At 51.3% G+C, this 18,666-nt stretch overlaps 1 protein-coding gene across 2 annotated transcripts in view; it reads left to right on the forward strand.

Moving 5' to 3' along the window:
• Positions 1-159: 159 nt before the first annotated feature.
• The window catches only part of MALL (mal, T cell differentiation protein like), a 28,785-nt gene continuing 10,278 nt past the window's right edge, over positions 160-18,666 (forward strand). The window contains exons 1-2 of one of the 2 annotated variants that reach the window (XM_032352798.1): positions 160-262; positions 906-1,108. In XM_032352798.1, coding sequence (XP_032208689.1) covers positions 1,001-1,108 — 108 coding nt within the window. In that variant the 5' untranslated portion in view covers positions 160-262; positions 906-1,000. The other variant, XM_032352799.1, reaches the window with a different exon arrangement.

Below are 18,666 nucleotides of genomic sequence, written 5' to 3' on the forward strand. Positions count from 1 at the left end.
TGGGGTTCCAGGCCTTTCTGCAGATGGTCAACTCTAAGGTAGAGGAGAAGAGGCCTCAAGTCTCCAGGACCTGTCTTTAGAGTGAGAGGAATTGCTTGGCCACTGGGTCACAGCCCCCCTGCGTGGCCAGCGGGTGGGCGGGAGGCAGGAAGGAACTGCCTGGCCCCAAGCCCAGCTCCTGGCGATACTGACTGGGGGCCGTAGCAGGGAGGAAGAAAGGCTCAAACTTGGGACAGCACCCAGCCAACTGAGCCCTTCTCAGGTGCCTGCTGGGGTGGACTTCTCCCAGGGAGCGAGAACTCCTCCATCTGCTGTGTGAGCAGAGAGGAGCGGACGGTGGCGAAGGGGATGCCGGGAGAGAAGGGAACGCCTGTTTCCTGGGGACAGGAGCTGGAAGCGAGGACGGCTTCTCTCCCTGTTTGAGACAGAGGGTGGCCCCCACGAGTGAAGAAGGAGGGACCCAGGCAGCAGGGTCGGCCGGATTTAAGACCCAGCATCGCCTGTGACCAGCTTCGTGACCTTAACTAAACCTAACAAATTCTCCCCTCCTCACTTGGGAAAGAGATGATATCGCCTTGAGCGTGGCTGTGGGGAGCGCCAGAGTCTGCCTGCGGATCGCTTAGCTCATAGTAGGTCCTAGCAGGTGGCCCTCGCCTAGACTCTGGCCACAGGAAGGGTGGTGGCTGTAGCTGGCATCCCTGGAGTAATCCGCTCCCGGATTCAAAATTCCCGAGGGGGAAAAGGGTAGAAAGAGATCCCTGGCCTCAGTGCCTCAGTGTCTCTGCCCTGGGAGCCAGGGCCCATCGGAGGCAAATCCGAATCCGCATTCGCGTTTAGCTGAGGAGTCTGTTGGCTGCAGCCAGTGGAAGGACCTGCTCGGCTGGAACTTTTTTTTTTCCTCCCAGGCGACGTCCGATGGGTGTGTCGGGCAGGAGGTGATATTTGACGGGCAGCGCGGGCCAGCCGTGCGGAGCCAAGGGCACCGGGCAGCGGGCGAGAGATGGCCTCCCCGGACCTGCCGCCCCCCACCAGCTACGCCCCGCCCGAGGTGCCCCTGGGGTTCCTGCTGTTCATCACGATCCCCTATGCCTTCTTCTTGCCCGAGCTGGTGAGTGCTGCCGCGTGGGTCACCTGCGGAAGGGGAGGGCCGGGGAGAAGCCGCACTCCCTGGGAAAGGGGGACGGGGGCTCTAGCTGCTGTGGTTTCTGGTCTCCCCCACCAGACGCACCCGGGGTGGTCCCTAATCCCTCCAGGTGCTCCTCCCAACTCCTGCAATATGGGGTGGGTTTCCTGCTTCCAAAACAAACCCACTCACCGTGGGTGACAAGCTCTGGTGATCGGAGGGGCCAGTGAGGGGTAAGGGGATGCTGCTAAAGTGTCCCGGGTCCTCAGAGAGATGCTGGCAATGGACTTTTCTATGATGTCTTTTCTCCAACTACTTACTTGTTTCTGCTTTTTCTAAAGTTCAAAAACGGTGTGTGTGTGTGGCGGGGGTGGGGGGGGTGGGGGGGTGGCTCTGTCTTTCCTTCTGTAAGAGGAGGTCTTACAGGATTAATAGTCATGTGCGCTGACTTTGAACTTTGACTTGTAGACTCTGTGCAAGAGGTAGTTTGTGACAACATCTGCCATAAAACATTTGTGTGAGCCACCCCTGGGGCACACGGGGACCTGTCACTGTGTGACACTCTCTGAGATGCCCTGCAACTGGGTTGCCGCTCGAACCCCGGCCAGGGCCTGGGAGTGGCTCTTGCATGTGGCAGTCTTCCGGGCTCTGTAGACACGGTGTCCATCTGAGCCAGCCGCCACCATCCCCTTTCTACTCACAGGGACACTGAATTCTGGGGAACCATTCAGGGCAAAGGAGTCTGTTTTGTGTTTTGAACACATCCTAAAATATCTAGCTTGTGGGTGACATGCTTACTGGCTCTGAATTTGGCAGTGCTGACCCCAGGCCTGGGAGGGGAAGGTGGAAGGTTGTTCCAGCTTTCAATCTGATGTGACCAGCCCTCTCTCGTCATCTGCCTGAAGGCTGGGACCGAGGGAGTGACCCTGTGGCAAACAGGTTAAAGTGAGCCCATGGATGGCACCAAGAAAGGGACACCAGGCAGTGTGCACCCAGCATTTGGGTGGCTCTGGCTAAAACCCCACCCAAGAGGCAGGTTTCTGCCAAGCCTGCCCCCCAAGGGCAGGGAGGAGTGGGGGAGGGCATGAGCACAGGCATCCCGCCAGGCTGATGACATCTGAGTGCTCTCGCGAGTTCTCTGTGCCCGGACCCGGGCGTGTCCCTCACCTCAGAATAACCACATGAATCTCCAGGATTGCGGTTCAGGCCACCACTGCATACTGAGCACAGGCTTTATGCCAATCTTGCAAGCCCCTGGTGGAGGACCCTGCCCTCCCAGGTTCCCTGAATGCCAGAGACAGATTCCTGAGCACTCCTTCACGGTCAGAATGTGTTTGAGGCAGTGACTGTCCTGGGCTGTGGCATCAGCAAGGAGAGACAATCTGACCTTGTCAAGTCAGGGAGGGGTCCAGACCTACCATGGAGGGGACGAATTTGGTGCTGGACCTCAAAGGACAGGCTGGATTTCCAGGCCGGGGGCCAAGAACAGGGAAGGCCTGGAGTCCAGGAGAGCCCAGCAGGCAGGAGCCTGGAGGGAAGGGGCTTACAGAACCCAGAAACACCCGGGATAACCTTGTCGTGATGGGCCCATCGCCTACACCCGGCCCCAAGAGGTCGGGCTCCGTGTGCGAAGGCGGATGCTCTGGAGCCTTAAGTATCTAGGAGGTGGGACGTTGTCACTGGCTCAGTTCTACTCATTTATTTTTCTTTGGAGGTAATTTTAGATTTATAGCAGAGCTGTGTGAATAGGACAGAGTGTTCCTATACACTCTTTACTCAGCTTCCCTTAAAGGCCACATCTTGGGCAATACAACTATCAAAGTCAGGAAATCAGCACGGATACTTACATTGGTCAGCTGCTCTAATAAACTTCATTCAAATTGTGCTGATTGCCCCCCCATGCCATTTTTCTTTCTTTTTTTTTTTTTTAAGATTTTATTTATCTATCTTCTTGACAGAGAGAGAGATCACAAGTAAGCAGAGAGGCAAGCAGAGAGAGAGGCACAAACAAGCTCCCTGCTGAGCAGAGAGCCAATGCGGGGCTCAATCCTAAGACCCTGGGATCATGACCTGAGCCAAAGGCAGAGGCTTTAACCCACTGAGCCACCCAGGTGCCCCTCGTGTCAATTTTCTGGTCCAGTTACCAGTCCAGGATTCAGCATTGCATTTGGGAGTCTTACATCCTCCGTCTCCTTTAGTCTGTATCTTTACACTTTTGAAGAATAGAGATCAGTTATTTTGCAAATGTCCTTTCATTTGGCCTTGTCTGATGTTTCCTTATTTACAATTTTAGGGGTTTTTTAAAAAGATTTATTTATTTATTTATTTATTTACTTACTTACTTACTTATTTTGAAAGAGAGAGCATGAGTGGGAGGGGCAGAGGGAGAGGGAGAGAGAATCTCAAGTAGACCACACGCTGAGTAGGGAGGCTGACACGGGGCTCGATCGTAGGACCTTGAGATCACGACCTAAGCCGAAATCAAGATTGTGACCATGAACCGGCTGCACCCCCCCAGGTGCCCCTACAATTTTAGTTTTAATTCACAAGTGATCCTTATTCATTGTGGAATATTTAGACAATATATATAGAAGTAAGTATAATCTATACCTATGGATAATAATATAATCCATATTCATGTGCATATACACACATACGTTTGTATTTAATGGAGTGATTCTGTACATGCTATTTGGCATCATCTTTTTCTTAAGTGAGTGTTCCTAGCACAGACTGTAGACTCAAGTATGTCTGCCTCGTATCTGGGGCCAGGGATGAGAGGTAAACAGGGAAGGAGGGAGAATATCAAGTTGGCTGGTTGATTCTGATCCCACGGAGCAGAAGATATGCTGGGCTGGAGAGGAGGGTGAGAATCAGCCTACCAGGAACCTCTCTGTCCCTGGTCACCTGGCCACACTGCCCGCTACTACACACTGGGGCTGACCAGGGAGCACTAGGCCTTGGGGTCCCAGCAGATTCTCAGTTCTGGGGCCTGAGGCATCCTAGACAGCCATATGTTTTTCTAAGGACATGAGTCTAGAGAGTGGATCCTAAAACCAGGAGCTCAGGCCAGGGAAAAGCGGCAATGAGCAAGTGAAATCCATTCCTGGATTCAGATGTAGTCTGTGACGGGGGTGGCCCAGGGTGGACACTGGTGGTGTCTGCAGACTCACGTCCTTCCCTCCAGCCCCTGCTCACCGAGCTCCCACTGTGAGGTCTGGAGAGCAGCAGGGGGGTCAGCTCAGGCTCTTTCGCAGTAACGACAGTGACAAACTAGGGTGGCAAGAGGGTCTGCATGTTCCCTACCAGCTCTGCCCCCAGAGCCTGCTCGTTCAGATCTTTGCCAAAGTTGCTTTATTTTAGACTCTTTAGTGTTAACATGCACGTTTTAAACATTTATTTTGGGGTAATTAGAGATTCATAGGCAGTTGCGAATATAGTTCAGAGAGGTCTCCCATAGCCTTTATAATTTTCTATAATTTTGTTATTTCAAGAAAAAGTTATATAAACAGGGGTGGCTGGGGTCTCAGTTGGTTAAGCGTCTGACTCTTGGTTTCGGTTCAAGTCGTGATCTCAGTGTGCTGAGATCAAGCCCCGTGTTGGGTTCCACGCTCAATTCAAAGTCTGCCTGAGATCCTCTCTCCCTCTGCCCCTCCCCATGCTCATGCTTGCTCTCTTTCTCTCTCTCTAAAATAAATAGATCTTTTTTTAAAAAGTTATATAAATAAATGGAGTCACAGAGTATGTGGCCTTTTGAGACTGGCCTCTTGCACACAGCATAACACCCTTGGACGTCTGCCCAAGTTGTGTGTGTCAGTAGTTCCTTCGATGGCTGCATCGTATTCCATGGCATGGACGTACCATTGTTGGTTTCACCATGGACCCGTTGAGACACACCGTGGTTGCTTACAGTTTTTAACTCTTCTAAATCTAACCCTATGAACATTCACATACATTAGTGTGGGTCTTGCTTTCACCCCTCCGGGAGAGTGCCCGAGTGTGATTGTTGGGTTGCACAAAATAAGTGTATGCTCTCGTTTTATTAAGAAACTGACAAACTGTTTTCCAGAATGCCAGCACCATTTTACTTTCCTACCAGCAGTGGAGGAGACTGAGATTTTAACACTAAAATTCATATTTTGTTCGGTTTACTGTTGAGTTCAGATTTCTCACTTGAAAATGATAGGGATTTCAAAACGTAATCTCCAGGTGTGGAACAGTGCATTTTAAGGTGAGAACGGACATGGTGTGTTCCGTCTGTCTTTTATTCGGAGAGTGTGAGAGCCTGCTGGTGCTAGTGCTGGGCGGGGCTGGGGACCAGGTGAGTCACAGCACCGCACCCCCTCCCCCCACCCGCGGCGCCCGCTCTTCAGAGCACACAGTGTGCAGGTGGCTAAGGGATGGAGATTGCCTGTGTGCTGTGAGCTGACTCATCGGCTTTTTTATAAGTGGACAGGGAATGCCGAGAGCTGACCCAGGCGACTGTGACCTGGGGAGTGCTATATGAATCAGAGTCCAAGATGTTTTTTGACTTTAATCTCTTCATTAGTTAACGTAATTGATTCGATGTTAATTTAAAAGGAAACAGCTGAGAAGATTTCTAGAGTCAGCCAGTAAAAGGTGAAACAATTCAGACACACTGGTGTTTAATGTTCTCAGCTTCTTAACTCGCTTGCTCAAGTGGGCAGGGGGAAGTTCTCTGATTCCCCTAGAAGCTCATTGCAGAATCCTTGAGCTGGGAAAGTTCACCTTTATATTTTACTTAAATCCCCAGCTTCACCTTATTTTTAGCCTGCTTCTACTTCTGCTCTGTTTATATGTAAAAGCCGGTCTGAGAGGCATCTGCGGGGCTCAGTTGGTTAAGTATCTGACTCTTGATTTCAGCTCAGGTCATGATCTCAGGATCATGGGATCTAGCCCCCCATGGGGCTCTCGGCTTAGCTTAGCGGGGAGTCTACTTGGGATTCTTTCTCTTCCTCTCCCTCTGCCCCTCCCCATCCTGTAACATAAATAAATAAATAAAAGCCTATCTGAAAACTTCCTGACACCCCAGACCTGTCTCTGGTCACCCGTGCCAGCTGAAGTTATCGTGGGGGCTGAGGGTAGACACCCTCCCCTCTCATATCAGTCCCGTGCATTGAGTTTCCAAAAGGAGAAATCCTTTCCCCTGCTATCAGTGCTTTCCATTCAACGCTCCATGCTGTGGGGAGCGCTTACCCAAAAGTTAATTCAGTTTACCCGTTTCACTTCATCTTTGTTGCTCTTGTCCCTCCCTTCACACCCCACCTCACCACTATCCAACTTAACCCCGCCCCTGCTCCTGCAGGACGAGGGAGCTAGCCATCTCCAGGCTCAGGGTGCCACCGGTTCCCACCACCATGCTCCCAGGATGCCTCCTGGATGAGAAAACAGGGGACAGGGAGGAAAGATTGCAGAGCGTAGGGGCACCTGGGTGGCTCAGTGGGTTAAGCCTCTGCCTTCGGCTCAGGTCATGATCTCAGGGTCCTGGGATCGAGCCCCACGTTGGGCTTTCTGCTTGGTGGGAAGCCTGCTTCCCTCTCTCTCTCTGTCTACTTGTGATCTCTGTGTGTGTGTGTGTCAAATAAATAAATAAAATCTTTTTAAAAAAAGAGAGAGAGAGATTGCAGAGCACAAGGCGGGGGAGAAGCGAGGCCCTGGGAGGTAAGGACTGGAGGGGCAATGTAGAAAGAAGTCGATGTCAACCTCCCTATGTTGCCTGGACCCACGCTGACCGCCCTGCACCAGCCCCAGCCTTACTCTCAGGGATGCCAGTGTGCTCAGGTTCAGTAATCAGTCGGTGCCGGGTCAAGAGCCTGGTTGTGCTGCTTCGTCACTGTGAGAACCTGGGGAGATTACTTAACCACTCTGAGCCTCAGTGACGGAAAGAGCAGCAGTAAAGATCTCATTAGACAGCTCTGGAGGTTCAATAAGGACATTCCCAGGACACCACAGCATGTCCAACCGCTCTAGAAATATGAGCCTGCGTATTTTATTGTTGTTGGTCATCTGGACCTTTCCGTAGAAAGTGTGGGTCTCCTGTGAGCAACTTCCAACTGTGAACCAACAGGTGTTCACTGAGATGCGAACCTGTGCTCTGCTCTCAGGGGCCACAGGAGCATGAAGGTCTTAAGAAGGGGGATGAGGTAAATCAGGAGCCCCGTCTTAAGGAAGCGGTGTCTGAACATGCGGCGAACACCCCAAGATAGGAAAGAGTGAAAAGCCAGGGCGCAAAGCCCCAACTGTTGAAGGCTCTGAGAGCTTGGGAGTTGTCAGGTTAAGCTTACTCAAGGCGGAGTCTTGGTCTTCTTCAACGGTTTGGATTGGGGGATTAGATGTGTGCTGGTTCAGACAAGCACTTCCTCTGACCAGGAGGATCACAGATAGAAGAAATCCGGCTGTGAGGAAAGAGGAGACGGCCATGTTTAATCCTATGTATTCCCTCAGCAAGTACTTACTGAGCACCTACTTGGTGCCAAGCATGGGGATATAAAGACAAAGGCAGACACCACCCCTACCTTCTGGGGGTGATGACTCATGGGGCGGAGGGAGACTAGCCCAGGAGACTCGCGAATGGAGCTGCGCTGTCAGGGCGCTGTCAGGGCACGGGAGGAGACAGAGGCCGCCATGGGTGCTGCGCACAGAGGAGATTCAATACAGGGAAATGTTTCTGCCACCGTTGAGAAGCCAAACGAGCAGAAAAGAGATGCTAAAGCCAGAGAAGAAACACATGAAGTGTTTGGAGTCTAGGGAGGGGGGCCAGTGCTCGGGCCTCCAGAGTAAGACCCTCCTGCTGCTCCTCTGGCCTCTGAGTGGGGGGTGCTGTGATGGAGTGGGCACGGCAGAGGAGGGAGACAGGGACCTTGGGGTTGGATCCAAGTGCTGCTGCTGCTGCTGGAGTGATAGCAAGACCTGGACCAGGCAACAGGAAGTACCCATCCCTCTCCTCCCATTCCAGGTCCCTTCCAGGCCCCCGCCCCTTTGCCAGATCCTAGCAAAAATCCAACTTCTAAGGGAGCTGAGCACTGTGGCTTACAGAGTTCCTGTCCCTGTCACAGAGCAGACCACGGAAGGGTGGGCTGGAGCCGCGAGACCCTGGGAACGAACTGGCACCATCCCCATCTGTACATTCCCCTCTGCCTGAGTCTGGACTTCTGGTCCTTTCCTTCCCCTGACTATGGCCAAACCATGCACAGCTTTCTCTGAACTAGCGGACTCTCTCAGTTCTGAGAAGGCAGACACCCAGCTACGGCTGGCAGGTCTGCCCACCGGGAGGATTTCACTTAACAGGTGCTCCAAAGGAAATAACCCAGGGCCTCCCTGGGTAGCAGGGAGGGGCCTGGCACATTCTGACTTGCTGGAATGCAGGGAGCCCCAGATAAGCAGTCTCACCAGTAAGAAGTGCCCTGCCTGCTGCCAGTGCCCTTCTAGGAGCTTTTGCCTAGAGGACTTTCCCCTGGGGTAAGGCAGATCTGTGGGAGGCAGGAGAAGTTTCTGGAGTGTTGTCCAGATTGGCAAGTAGCAGGAAGCAGGCCAGAATAGGGAGGGGTGGAGGAGCCACACCCAGGTTCCCTGGCCTTTACCCCTCTCTTCTCTCCTAGCCCCTCCCCTGCATCCTCCCACCCCTGCCAGCCAGCCCTGCCCCTCAGATGTCACCACTAGGTCAGATCTCCCCCGTCTCAGCCAGAGTAAATGTCTGCTTGGGGCCCACACAGGGCCTGGCCCTATACCGAGGCAGCACAGCTTCTTAAGTCTTCTTGGGCCCACTCTCCTGCCTCAAGCTATACCTAGAAGGTTCCACGTGGGTCAGAGAGTGGGCCGAGATACCCTAGGTTTGGGAATCCAGAGTCTTCTGACCTATATCAAGGAAGCCCGCCTCAGCTCCTCTCCCCAGAGGGATTCTATGAGCTTTGCTTTTCTGCTTCTGTGCTGCTCACAGTCCCCGCCCCCACCCACCATGCCCATCTGTACCCTCTCTTGGCCCAGCGGATGCTGGATGGATGTGGGGGGGGTGTGTGCCTAGTGGAACACCACCCTCACTGACAGCACGTGTTTGCCTAGTCCTTCCTACACGCCAGGGGAGAAGGCAAAGGGGTAGGAAAACCTCCCAGGGAATCCTCTCCCCTCTCTGAGGGAAGATGCAGCCAATCTGGAGAATTTCTCGAGCCTGTGAGGTAATGGAGCAGGAAATGGGAGGAGATGAAACAAATGAGTGTTTGTCTCCATTCTGTCCTGGCTCCTGGCAGAAAATGCCCGTCTGTGGTTGAGACACAGTGGCAGGCCCTGAAGTAGTCAGCTGGTGCCACCTGCATGGGAATCAGGCCCAGACAGACGACGAGACTGAGCGGCTAGGGAGTGGAGGGTCCAGCAGCCTACCTCCCACCGCCGCCTCAAGCCAGCAGCATGTACAGACCACCCACGTTGTGCCAGGCTCTGTGCCCTACACAGGGGACACAAAAACCACAGGGCAGAGTCCATCCAGGAGCTTGGGGCCTGGGGAGAAGGTAGAGGAGAAAGACAGTAACCATGAGGGAGGTCAGCAAGAGGTGCACTGGGGACTTCGCAGTCAAGAATGGCTTCCTGGAGGAGGTGATCCTGGTCTACGTCCTGCCCTGAAAGGTCTGGTCATAGACAAGTTGGGGAGGAGGAGCTGAGCAGGAGTCAGTGAGAACTAGATGAATGAATGGTCATCTCCTTGGGTCCTCAGTGCCTGACAAAGTTCAGGATCATAGCCATTGGTCGCCAAATGTCTGCGGGTTCCTGAGGGAAGCAGGAGGTGGGGGACCTCCCCTGAGCCCAACTCTTGGGTTCATCCAGCAACCTTCCGGAAACATGTGAAGGAACACGAGGTTAATAACCATCGTGGAAACCAAGGAGAAAGAGACCATGGTGGGAGGGAGCCTGTCCACCAGGCCACCATGGGGACTGGGCAGTGGGATGCATTTATCTGCTTTTTCATCTTTTATCTCTACTTTCTAACTTGTTGAAGGTACACAAGTTTAAAAAAAAAAAAGTAGAAACATTTTTGCCCTAAAAAGTCTTAGTTTTGTTTTGTTTTGTCTTAAGAGATAAGAAGGAAAAAGCTCTTTAGACTTTGGATGGATAAGAATGTTTTTATTATCATGCTTTCTGTAAATCTGTACTGCTCAGTCAATAAAAAGCTGGGTCCGTGGGGGTGCTGAGGTCTAAATGGGTGGGCGCGGCCCTGGGGGAGGAAGCCAGGAGGGAGGGGAGGAAGGCAGAGGAGGCCCCGCTGACTCACCAGCCCCTCCTGGGCCTTGGCATCCTGCCTCTCCCAAGCACAAACCCCAAGGTAGGCACAGCCTTTCCCTGGCCTGCGGCCAGCCCCGTCCTGAGAGCACTTATAGGTACCAAGGGCTCCTTATAGGTCTCCTTCTGCCAGGAGCGATGGTGGATGGAGCTCTGGCCAGCACTATTGTTCCTGGAGTGGACCGGATAAGACACGGGCCCTCACCGGAGGCCAGGGGGCCTGGGCCACAATTTCCTGCTAACCTTAAAGCCACAGAGAAAATTCTCATTCTGAATCAGGATGTAGTGACTCAGTGTTTGGAAGTGTCCTAGGTGAAATTAGGGAGCATTGAACTCCCATACAATGCTAGATGTGTACGGGTACAGGAGTCCAGTCCAGGCCTGGCGCGCTCCCACGGGTAACTGGGTATGTCCCTTGGCCTCTCAGAACAGGTTTCCTTCCCTGTACGAAGGAGGGAAGGATTCTTGTCCAGAAGCTTCACAGGCTGCCAGGCCCCAGGTTCAGGCCTGGAAGCCACCTCGTGGGCTGTGGACAGCACCCGCGTGGGCGCTAGGGTCTCCAAGCTGACTGCATAGAGGTCCGCCGCCAGTCAAGGGGCCCAGGAGCGCCTGGCTCCCGAGGCGCCCTAGAGGAGGCCAGCACCACCCAGCTGTGAGGGCCCCAGCTCCTCCACACTGAGTTTCTGTCACTGCAGATATGGGACACTTCATGTCCCTGTCCCTGTCCCTGTCCTGTCAGCAGCGTTTCTGCTCCCTTCCTGTCCCAGGCTCCCACTGCCCACTGCCCATTCCCCACACAGGCCCCACTGTGGCCTCAGGTCCCTGGGGGGCTCCTGCTGCAGCAGCCAGGCTGTCTTCAGCCCCAGGGACAGAGCCGTGGAGGAAAGGATGGGGAACGGGGGTGCACACTAGCACAGGCAGAGGCCCTTGACTAGAGGAAGCAAGGCGTTCTGGAGCAAAGGTCTCCACACACCGACTGTGGCCCACAGAAGAGAGATTTTCAGGCAACCCTGTACTCACGTGTGTGTGTTGAAACAACAGATTCAGGACACTGTTTCCCTTTCCCATGGGCAATGTACTCCAGTTTGCTAATCTAGTCTACTTAATCTTTTAATGCTGTTGCTAACTAAATGGATTTCACCACCCACGAGTGAATCTCAGCCCACGCTGGGAAGCCCCAGGGCTGGGGATGCCAACCGAGGCTCAGGAAGACCTGCCCAGAAGGAGAGGGTGAGGCAGGCTGGGCTTGCAGGGCCGCGGCCCAGAGTTTGGTCTGAGGGGCACCGGGAGCCAGCGAGGTGTTCGAAGAGGGGTGGGGTTCTGGGTCCCAGCTGGTCCCTAGCAGTGCTGTGACAAGGGCTGTCGCTGGCTCCAGCTGGCTTGGACAGAAGGGAGGGGGACTATGTCACGTGCTAGGAAGTCAGAGCCCGCCAGCTGTACCTCAGCACTGATTTTTCCGCGGCAGAGCTGTGTCCCCGGGACCCAGGCTTTTTCTTGCCGCCTCTCTCCTCTTCCATTTCATAGTTCCAGGCCAACTACCAGGCACAGCAATGGCCAGAGTGAGAATGGGGACTATCTCATCTGGGTCTCCTGAGGCAGAAAGATCCCTTTCCCAGGGGTTCCCCAAAGGCGTCCCCCTGGAAGAGCTGGACGAAGTCACACAAGTGTCCCAGCCAGGCCAAGTAATAAGCCTAGTGAATGTCAGAAAGTCACCACCTACACCCCATTCCTTCCCATATCTCCTACCAGTAAGCCCAGTTGGGGAGTTTGAGGACACAGTTTAAATGGAGATAACCATCTCTGCAACATTATTCACTGGGGCATCGTCTATGTTGGGGAAAGCTAGAGACAGGGGCCTAACGGGGTACATGATGTTTACTGACTTGATGGAATGTAACTGTGGCTTGGAAAGTGCAATCAATCCTTGGGGCGCCTGGGTGGCTCAGTCAGTTAAGCATCCAACTCCTGATTTCAGCTCAGGTCGTGATCTTAGGGTCCTGGGACCGAGCCCTAAGTCAGGGTCTGTGACCAGTGGGGAGTCTGCTTGAGATTTTCTCTCTCTCTCTCGCTCTCTGCCCCTCCACCCCAACTCGTGCTTTCTCTCTCTAAAAGAAAAATGTACAGTCAATCCTCGTTACTCACAGATTCTCTATTTGCAAATTTACCTATTCACTAAAATTTCTTTGCAACCCGCAAATCAGTACTCAGTGTGCTTTTGTGTGCAGAGCAGCAAGAAGTCTGGGTTGTCTGATGTGCGTGCTCCCGCTTGAGGCCGAACCAGTTGATTCTCTCACTATTTCTGCTCTCACACTGCAAATAAGTGTCTTTTTCAAAGTTTATCTGGTGCCACGTCTTTCGTATTTTTGGGCTTTTTGTTGGTGGTTTTGCTGTTTAAAATAGCCCCTAAGTTAGTGCTGAAGTTAGACCTAGTGTTTCAGCTTGGGAAGGTTGTGATTTATTTGCCTTTCGGCGAAAACACACGTTCGTTGAGTGTATAGTGCTGTTGGCCAAGAATCCGGGGTTAGTGAATCAACACTATATATTAAATGAGGTGTCTTTAAACAGAAACACACCTAAAATAAAGTTATGTGTTAATCAGTTGTTGAAAATACTGTGGCCAAAGGTTTGCAGGAACCTTAATTCCTCTTTACCTTGGGAGCAAGGGTCTGGTGTTCATGGATTCAGTGTTCAGGCCAACTCTGTAGAACTATCTTGAGTAACAAGAATCAGTTTTATTATGAAGCCCTGTAGCAAAATACAAAATATTAAAAGTAGAATACAAAACTTATGTTCATCATGCTTTATACCTTTATAGAAAATATGTATGCCTAAACACAGGGCTTAGGAGGGAAGGTAACATAACAGAAAATTCCTTTACTGTTACAATTATTTTTACAACCAATTTAAAATCTTCCCATTGACAACTAGTAACAGCTCTACCTCCTGCCATATGGTTTTGGTTGGAGTCATTAAAACTGCCATGTTGGAGTCATTAAAACCGCCGTGGGGTTGAGGCATTTTGAGTTGATGATGTCACACTCCCAAGGGACTCTGTCTCCAGCCACAGTGGCACAAACACGGGGGTGTATCTGTTTGAAGGTGTATTTTGTGGGTTCCAAAGCACAGTCCCAGGATGGGTTTTGTCTTGTGTTTCCCTTTTATTTTTTCATTACTTATTATCATTATTATTATTATTATTATGCTATGTTCATCACTATACCGTACCGTAACCTTCAAGTTCTTAGCAGCACTATTCACAACAGCCAAAAAGTGGAAGCAGCCCATGCATCCATCAATGGATGAATGGCTAAGCAAAACAGATATGTGGTATATTCACGTAAAGGAACATCATTCAGTCTTTAAAAAGGAAGGAAAGTCTGACACAGACCGCAACATGAATGAACCTTGAGGATATTCTGTTCAGTGAAATGAGCCAGTCTCAAGAAGACAATCCTATACGGTTCCACTCACGGGATCTACTTAGAGCGAACAAATTCACAGAGACCAAAAATTGGGACAGGGGAGCACGTGGATGACGCCATCAGTGAAGCATCTGACTCCTGGTATTAGCTCAGGTGTTGATCTCAGGGATATGAGATGGAGCCCCACTTTGGGCTCCATGCTTTGAGGAACCTACTTACAAAAAACTAAATAATACATAAATACATAAATAAATAAATAAGAAAGACAGGGACTGGGGGAAAGGGGAAACGTGGCGAGCGAATGTGCGATGGGCACAGTTTTCAGTTGTGCAAGATGGAAAGCATTCTGGACATGAATGGTGGTGACAGCCGCACAATCCTGGGAATCGATACCATTGAACTATACACTTAAACATGGTTAAGATGACCAAAAAAATGGTTAAGATGGTAAAGCTCGTTCTGCGTATTTTATATAATTTTCTAAAAGAGAGGTCTACGATGGCCAAGAGACACTGCACTTATACCTCATGAGCCAAGGGTTCCTGAGTGTAAGGCACTATGGAGTCCTTCATCCCAAGGGAGTCTTCAGGGAGTCCCAGTTCCCACCATGGGCAAGGCCAGTACATCGCTTGATACCTCGGACCTCCTAGACCTCACCGTCCCGATTTAGGCCTTTCCCTCCCAGCCAGAAGTTTCTGAGGCTTTGTGAGAGAGCCTGGCATTCCTCCAAGTTCCAGGGAAGGGAAGGAGAGGCAGCACTTCCTGAACATGAAGACAGGTGGCAAGAAGAGGATCGCGGCGCTGGTGGGGAACTCCGCCATGCTGAGATACTGCCCAGCTATGCAGAAAAACCTGCCACCGGGGTATCGCCCTGGTGCTCCTCCCAGGCTCCCAGCCCCTGACCTGCCCCGCCCGAGCCCACACCGCCCTGCCCCAGCCAGGAGCCTGGGCTGTGCCCATCAGAGACCAGGCCTCCTTTTGACCTTGCTTGGCCTTTCACATGGGGTCATGTCGAGGGCAGCGTCTTTCTCTAGAACCTCTCAGGGCATGACATTCCTCTGCCCTGAACATCGGAGGCCTCAGCTCCCAGCTGCTCCGTCCGGGTGGACAGAGCCATCCTCCCCAAAGAACCGGTGGTTCTCCTGACTCTCCCATTAAAAAGTCCTGACCTTTGAAGCCAGCCTCCAACATCCAGCACAGCATCTTCTATCTTCGTAAATGTAAACACTGGGGGGCGTTTTTGATTTATTTAAACACTCAAAACCCCGTCAAGCAGTTCTCCCGGGAGCCTGGGACATGATTGGTTTGTGGGGTCTCAATCTGGAAATTGTCTGTGCATCTGTAAACAAAAGCACACACACACACACACACACACATTTTCTCCTTTATCTACATAAATCATAGCACATTGGGCACACTGGTCTGAGCCTTATACCATTCTTGAGTTTGTTCCATTTGGTATACAAGGATTTCTTTTTCATTCTTTTTGAAGGCTGCCAAGTGTTCCACTAGACAGACATAATTGCTTTGACTGGTCCTCTCTGGTTGAATATTTAGGATGTATCTTATCTTTTCTGTAACCAGCAAGGCTCCAATAAACGATGTTGTACACTTATCATTTTGTTCCTGTGTGTTATTTATAAGACAGATTCCAAAAAGTGAAATTATTGGATCACACAATATGTGTGTTTTGTGTTTTGATTGATACTGTCAAAATAATACAGCAGTTGATGGCACTCTTACTTAACCTGGAGATGGCAATGGATTTCAACCTGGGAGCTATACGGGGGGCTTTGAGGGACTGGGAGTCCCCAGATCTGTAGATAAAAATCATGCATGTACATAGGTAGATCTTTCTAGGTGACCAAAACTTTCATCAACCCCTCAGAAGGATCTGAGCCCCTGAATGTTCTCTCGCTCACCCAGCTGATCGGTCTCCCAGCTCTCCCAGAAGCGAACTTCCCTTACCTCAGGAAGATGGGCCTTGGACATTCCCTCCTCTGAGTCTTTGTTGGGGAACATTCTCTCCTGTCTTCTGTACCGTTCCATATGGTTATGGCTAACATGGTCAACAGTGGTTACCCCAGACTCTCTGTGTGCCAGGAGGACTTAGCTAGTTCTCATAAGAATCACATGAAAGCGGTGATCCCTACCTCGTCTGCTGGGTGCACTGCGACATGGAGGTACTGATGAGTCAAGTAACCCGCCCAGCAGGCAGAGCTGGAATCAGAACCCAGAGGGAGGAATGGTACTGCGTGCCCAGCCACATCAACCAGTGGGTAGGATGGGAAACAAAGAGACAAGCTCCAGGGGTTCTCAGACCAAACTGCACCCTCTGGGGAACTTTTAAAAAGGCAATCTCTCTCACCGGCTCAGGCAGAATCTCTGGGGCAGGATCCAGACCCCAGGGATTTCTCAAAGAGTCCGGGAGTGACAGGACTCAAAGCACAGCTCTGAGGGGAAGCCCCAGGTACACAAGTCTTTCAGAATCTCCTTACCCCTACCCCATATGTTGATTCTTTTCCTAGTGAAGCAGTTTGCATAGTAATAAGCGCTGGTGGTATAATGATGAGCACAGCTGCCTTCCAAAATAATAAGCATCCCCCCACCCCAAAAGTAACCCAAACTGCTCTTTTCTCGAAGTATCGTTTTCAACCCATGGATTTCAACTTCATTGCTACATTTCGATCCATGGCTGTCCTCCTTATTTGAAGTTCTATTGTCCCATCTTTGGTCAGCAAGAGCCTTCTGAATCCTCCTGACCTAACCCTGGGTACCTTTAAAAGTTCTCTCACTGTCTGGTGTGGTAAGATGCTTGGGTTGAACTTCTCTGCCCCAGCCCTGGAATCAGCATTTCTCCCAGAACACTGTCTCGACACTGCTGCTCCGCTCCTGTATCCTAGTGCTTTAACCAGCTCTCCACACCCAAGGAGCTGTTGGCCATTGCTCCAGGGAAGAATCAGTGGCCAAACCAAATGTTAAGCTCCATCCTACCTGAACAGATCTCTTCAAATTTTGAGTCAGCCTTTGGACAATGTATAGACAACTGATCTGTGTTTGTTCATAAGAAACAGGTTCTGAGGGGCGCCTGGGTGGCTCAGTCATTAAGCGTCTGCCTTCAGCTCAGGTCATGGTCCCAGGGTCCTGGGATCGAGCCCCCCATCGGGCTCCCTGATCCGAGGGAAGCCTGCTTCCCCCTCTCCCACTTCCCCTGCTTGTGTTCCCTCTCTCACTGTGTGTCTCTCTCAAATAAATAAATAAAATCTTTAAAAAGAAAGAAAGAAAGAAAGAAACGGGTTCTGAACAAAGCTGCTCTTGGAATCCGCTTGATCCCAATATCTTACTACAATCAACCATTCTTCCAGTTTGAGGGCCAGCCCCAAACATCTCAAAATATCTCCTGCTCTTGGGAAATACAAACTGAAGGTTAAAATAAAAAAGCAGTTTAGCCTGCCAAGGAAATTCGGAAAGCTAAATAAGAGTAAAAAAAAAAATAAATAAAGACAACAACTTGAAACTGCCTTACCTTTAAAAGAATCCAACCTAGACTGCTCGGGGCAGAAATGAGATAACAAATACTGGGTTTAAATTTACCTGGAGTTTTTCCTTGGCCCTGGTCCCTCCTTCTGTCCAGAAGGTAGAGGGTGTGGAAATAAAAAAAATAACATTCCTCTGTGTCACGTGGATTATGCAACACTAAAGCCATTTCAGAAAATTCTCATGCAATTTGAGTAGATACCCAAATGCTCACAGGCCACCGCCCCCAGGAGGGAGCTCTGTTGTGAGAAGAGGTCCAGAGCTGTCCTACCCCATGTCCTGTGTGACCTCAGGCTCGGGCCCCTCCAGTATCGCATCACCTCACACCCTGTGGTGAGAATTTAGCACCAACGTGTAAATAGTGTACATTTGGCAATGTCTGCCCAGGGCAGCCTCTGATGGTAGGAGGGGGGCGGGGGCGGACCCCTCTGCAGGCACTGACAAGCACAGTGGCCCTGAGCCCCCTGGCCCACCCCCAAGGTCTAGCAGAGGCGAACTGGCAATGATCAGGGGCAGGAATCAAGTGTCTGCTCTCCGGTCTCAAAAAGCTCAAGCGAGTTAGAATTGCCATGGAGACTAAATGAGGCCATTTGAGCCTGAAAGATATGCAGTTGTAAAGCACCTGGTGAGGCGGTGGTGATGTCACCACGGATTCCTTCTAAAGAATGTTCTTTGACTCCATCCCCACCCACTTTGGTTCAGGCCCCATGCTAGGCACCTGGCGTGTAGTGGAGAACGGCCCAGAGCATTCTCCGCCCTCGGAGGTCTGGTGTGAGCCCCGAATTTTACAAGTTCTGGTGCAGTCACTAAATCCCAAATACCATTCGCACGAAGAGCCAGCACTGTTTGGGTGTTGACAGTGCAACGGCAATTTTATGCAAGTCCCAAGTGTGGGTAGGGAGGATGCTTGGCAGGTGCAGCCCCTGTCACTGAGATCAATATGAAAGAACCCAGTTCCGGTGGGGGGCGGGGGTGGGGCAGGACAGAAGCTGTCCTTTAACAACCACTCTTTAGAGCAAGCTGCCAACTCACTCACAGGCAGTCCCAGGCCCAACCTAAGATTTCCGAAATTTCCAGATTATTAAGATCTGAGGAAATGTGTGGGCACCTGGGTGGTTAAGCATCCACTCCTGATTTCAGCTCAAGTCATAATCTCAGGGTCATGAGATCAAGCCCCATGTCAATGGGCATCCCACACTGGGTGTGGAGCCTGCTTAGGATTCTCTCTCTCCCTCTCCCTCTGTCTCTAACTCCTGAACCCAGCTAATGCTCTCACTCTCTCTCACTCTCTCTTAA

The sequence above is a fragment of the Mustela erminea genome, chromosome 7 (genome assembly GCF_009829155.1).
Source record: "Mustela erminea isolate mMusErm1 chromosome 7, mMusErm1.Pri, whole genome shotgun sequence".
Lineage (NCBI taxonomy): Eukaryota > Metazoa > Chordata > Mammalia > Carnivora > Mustelidae > Mustela > Mustela erminea.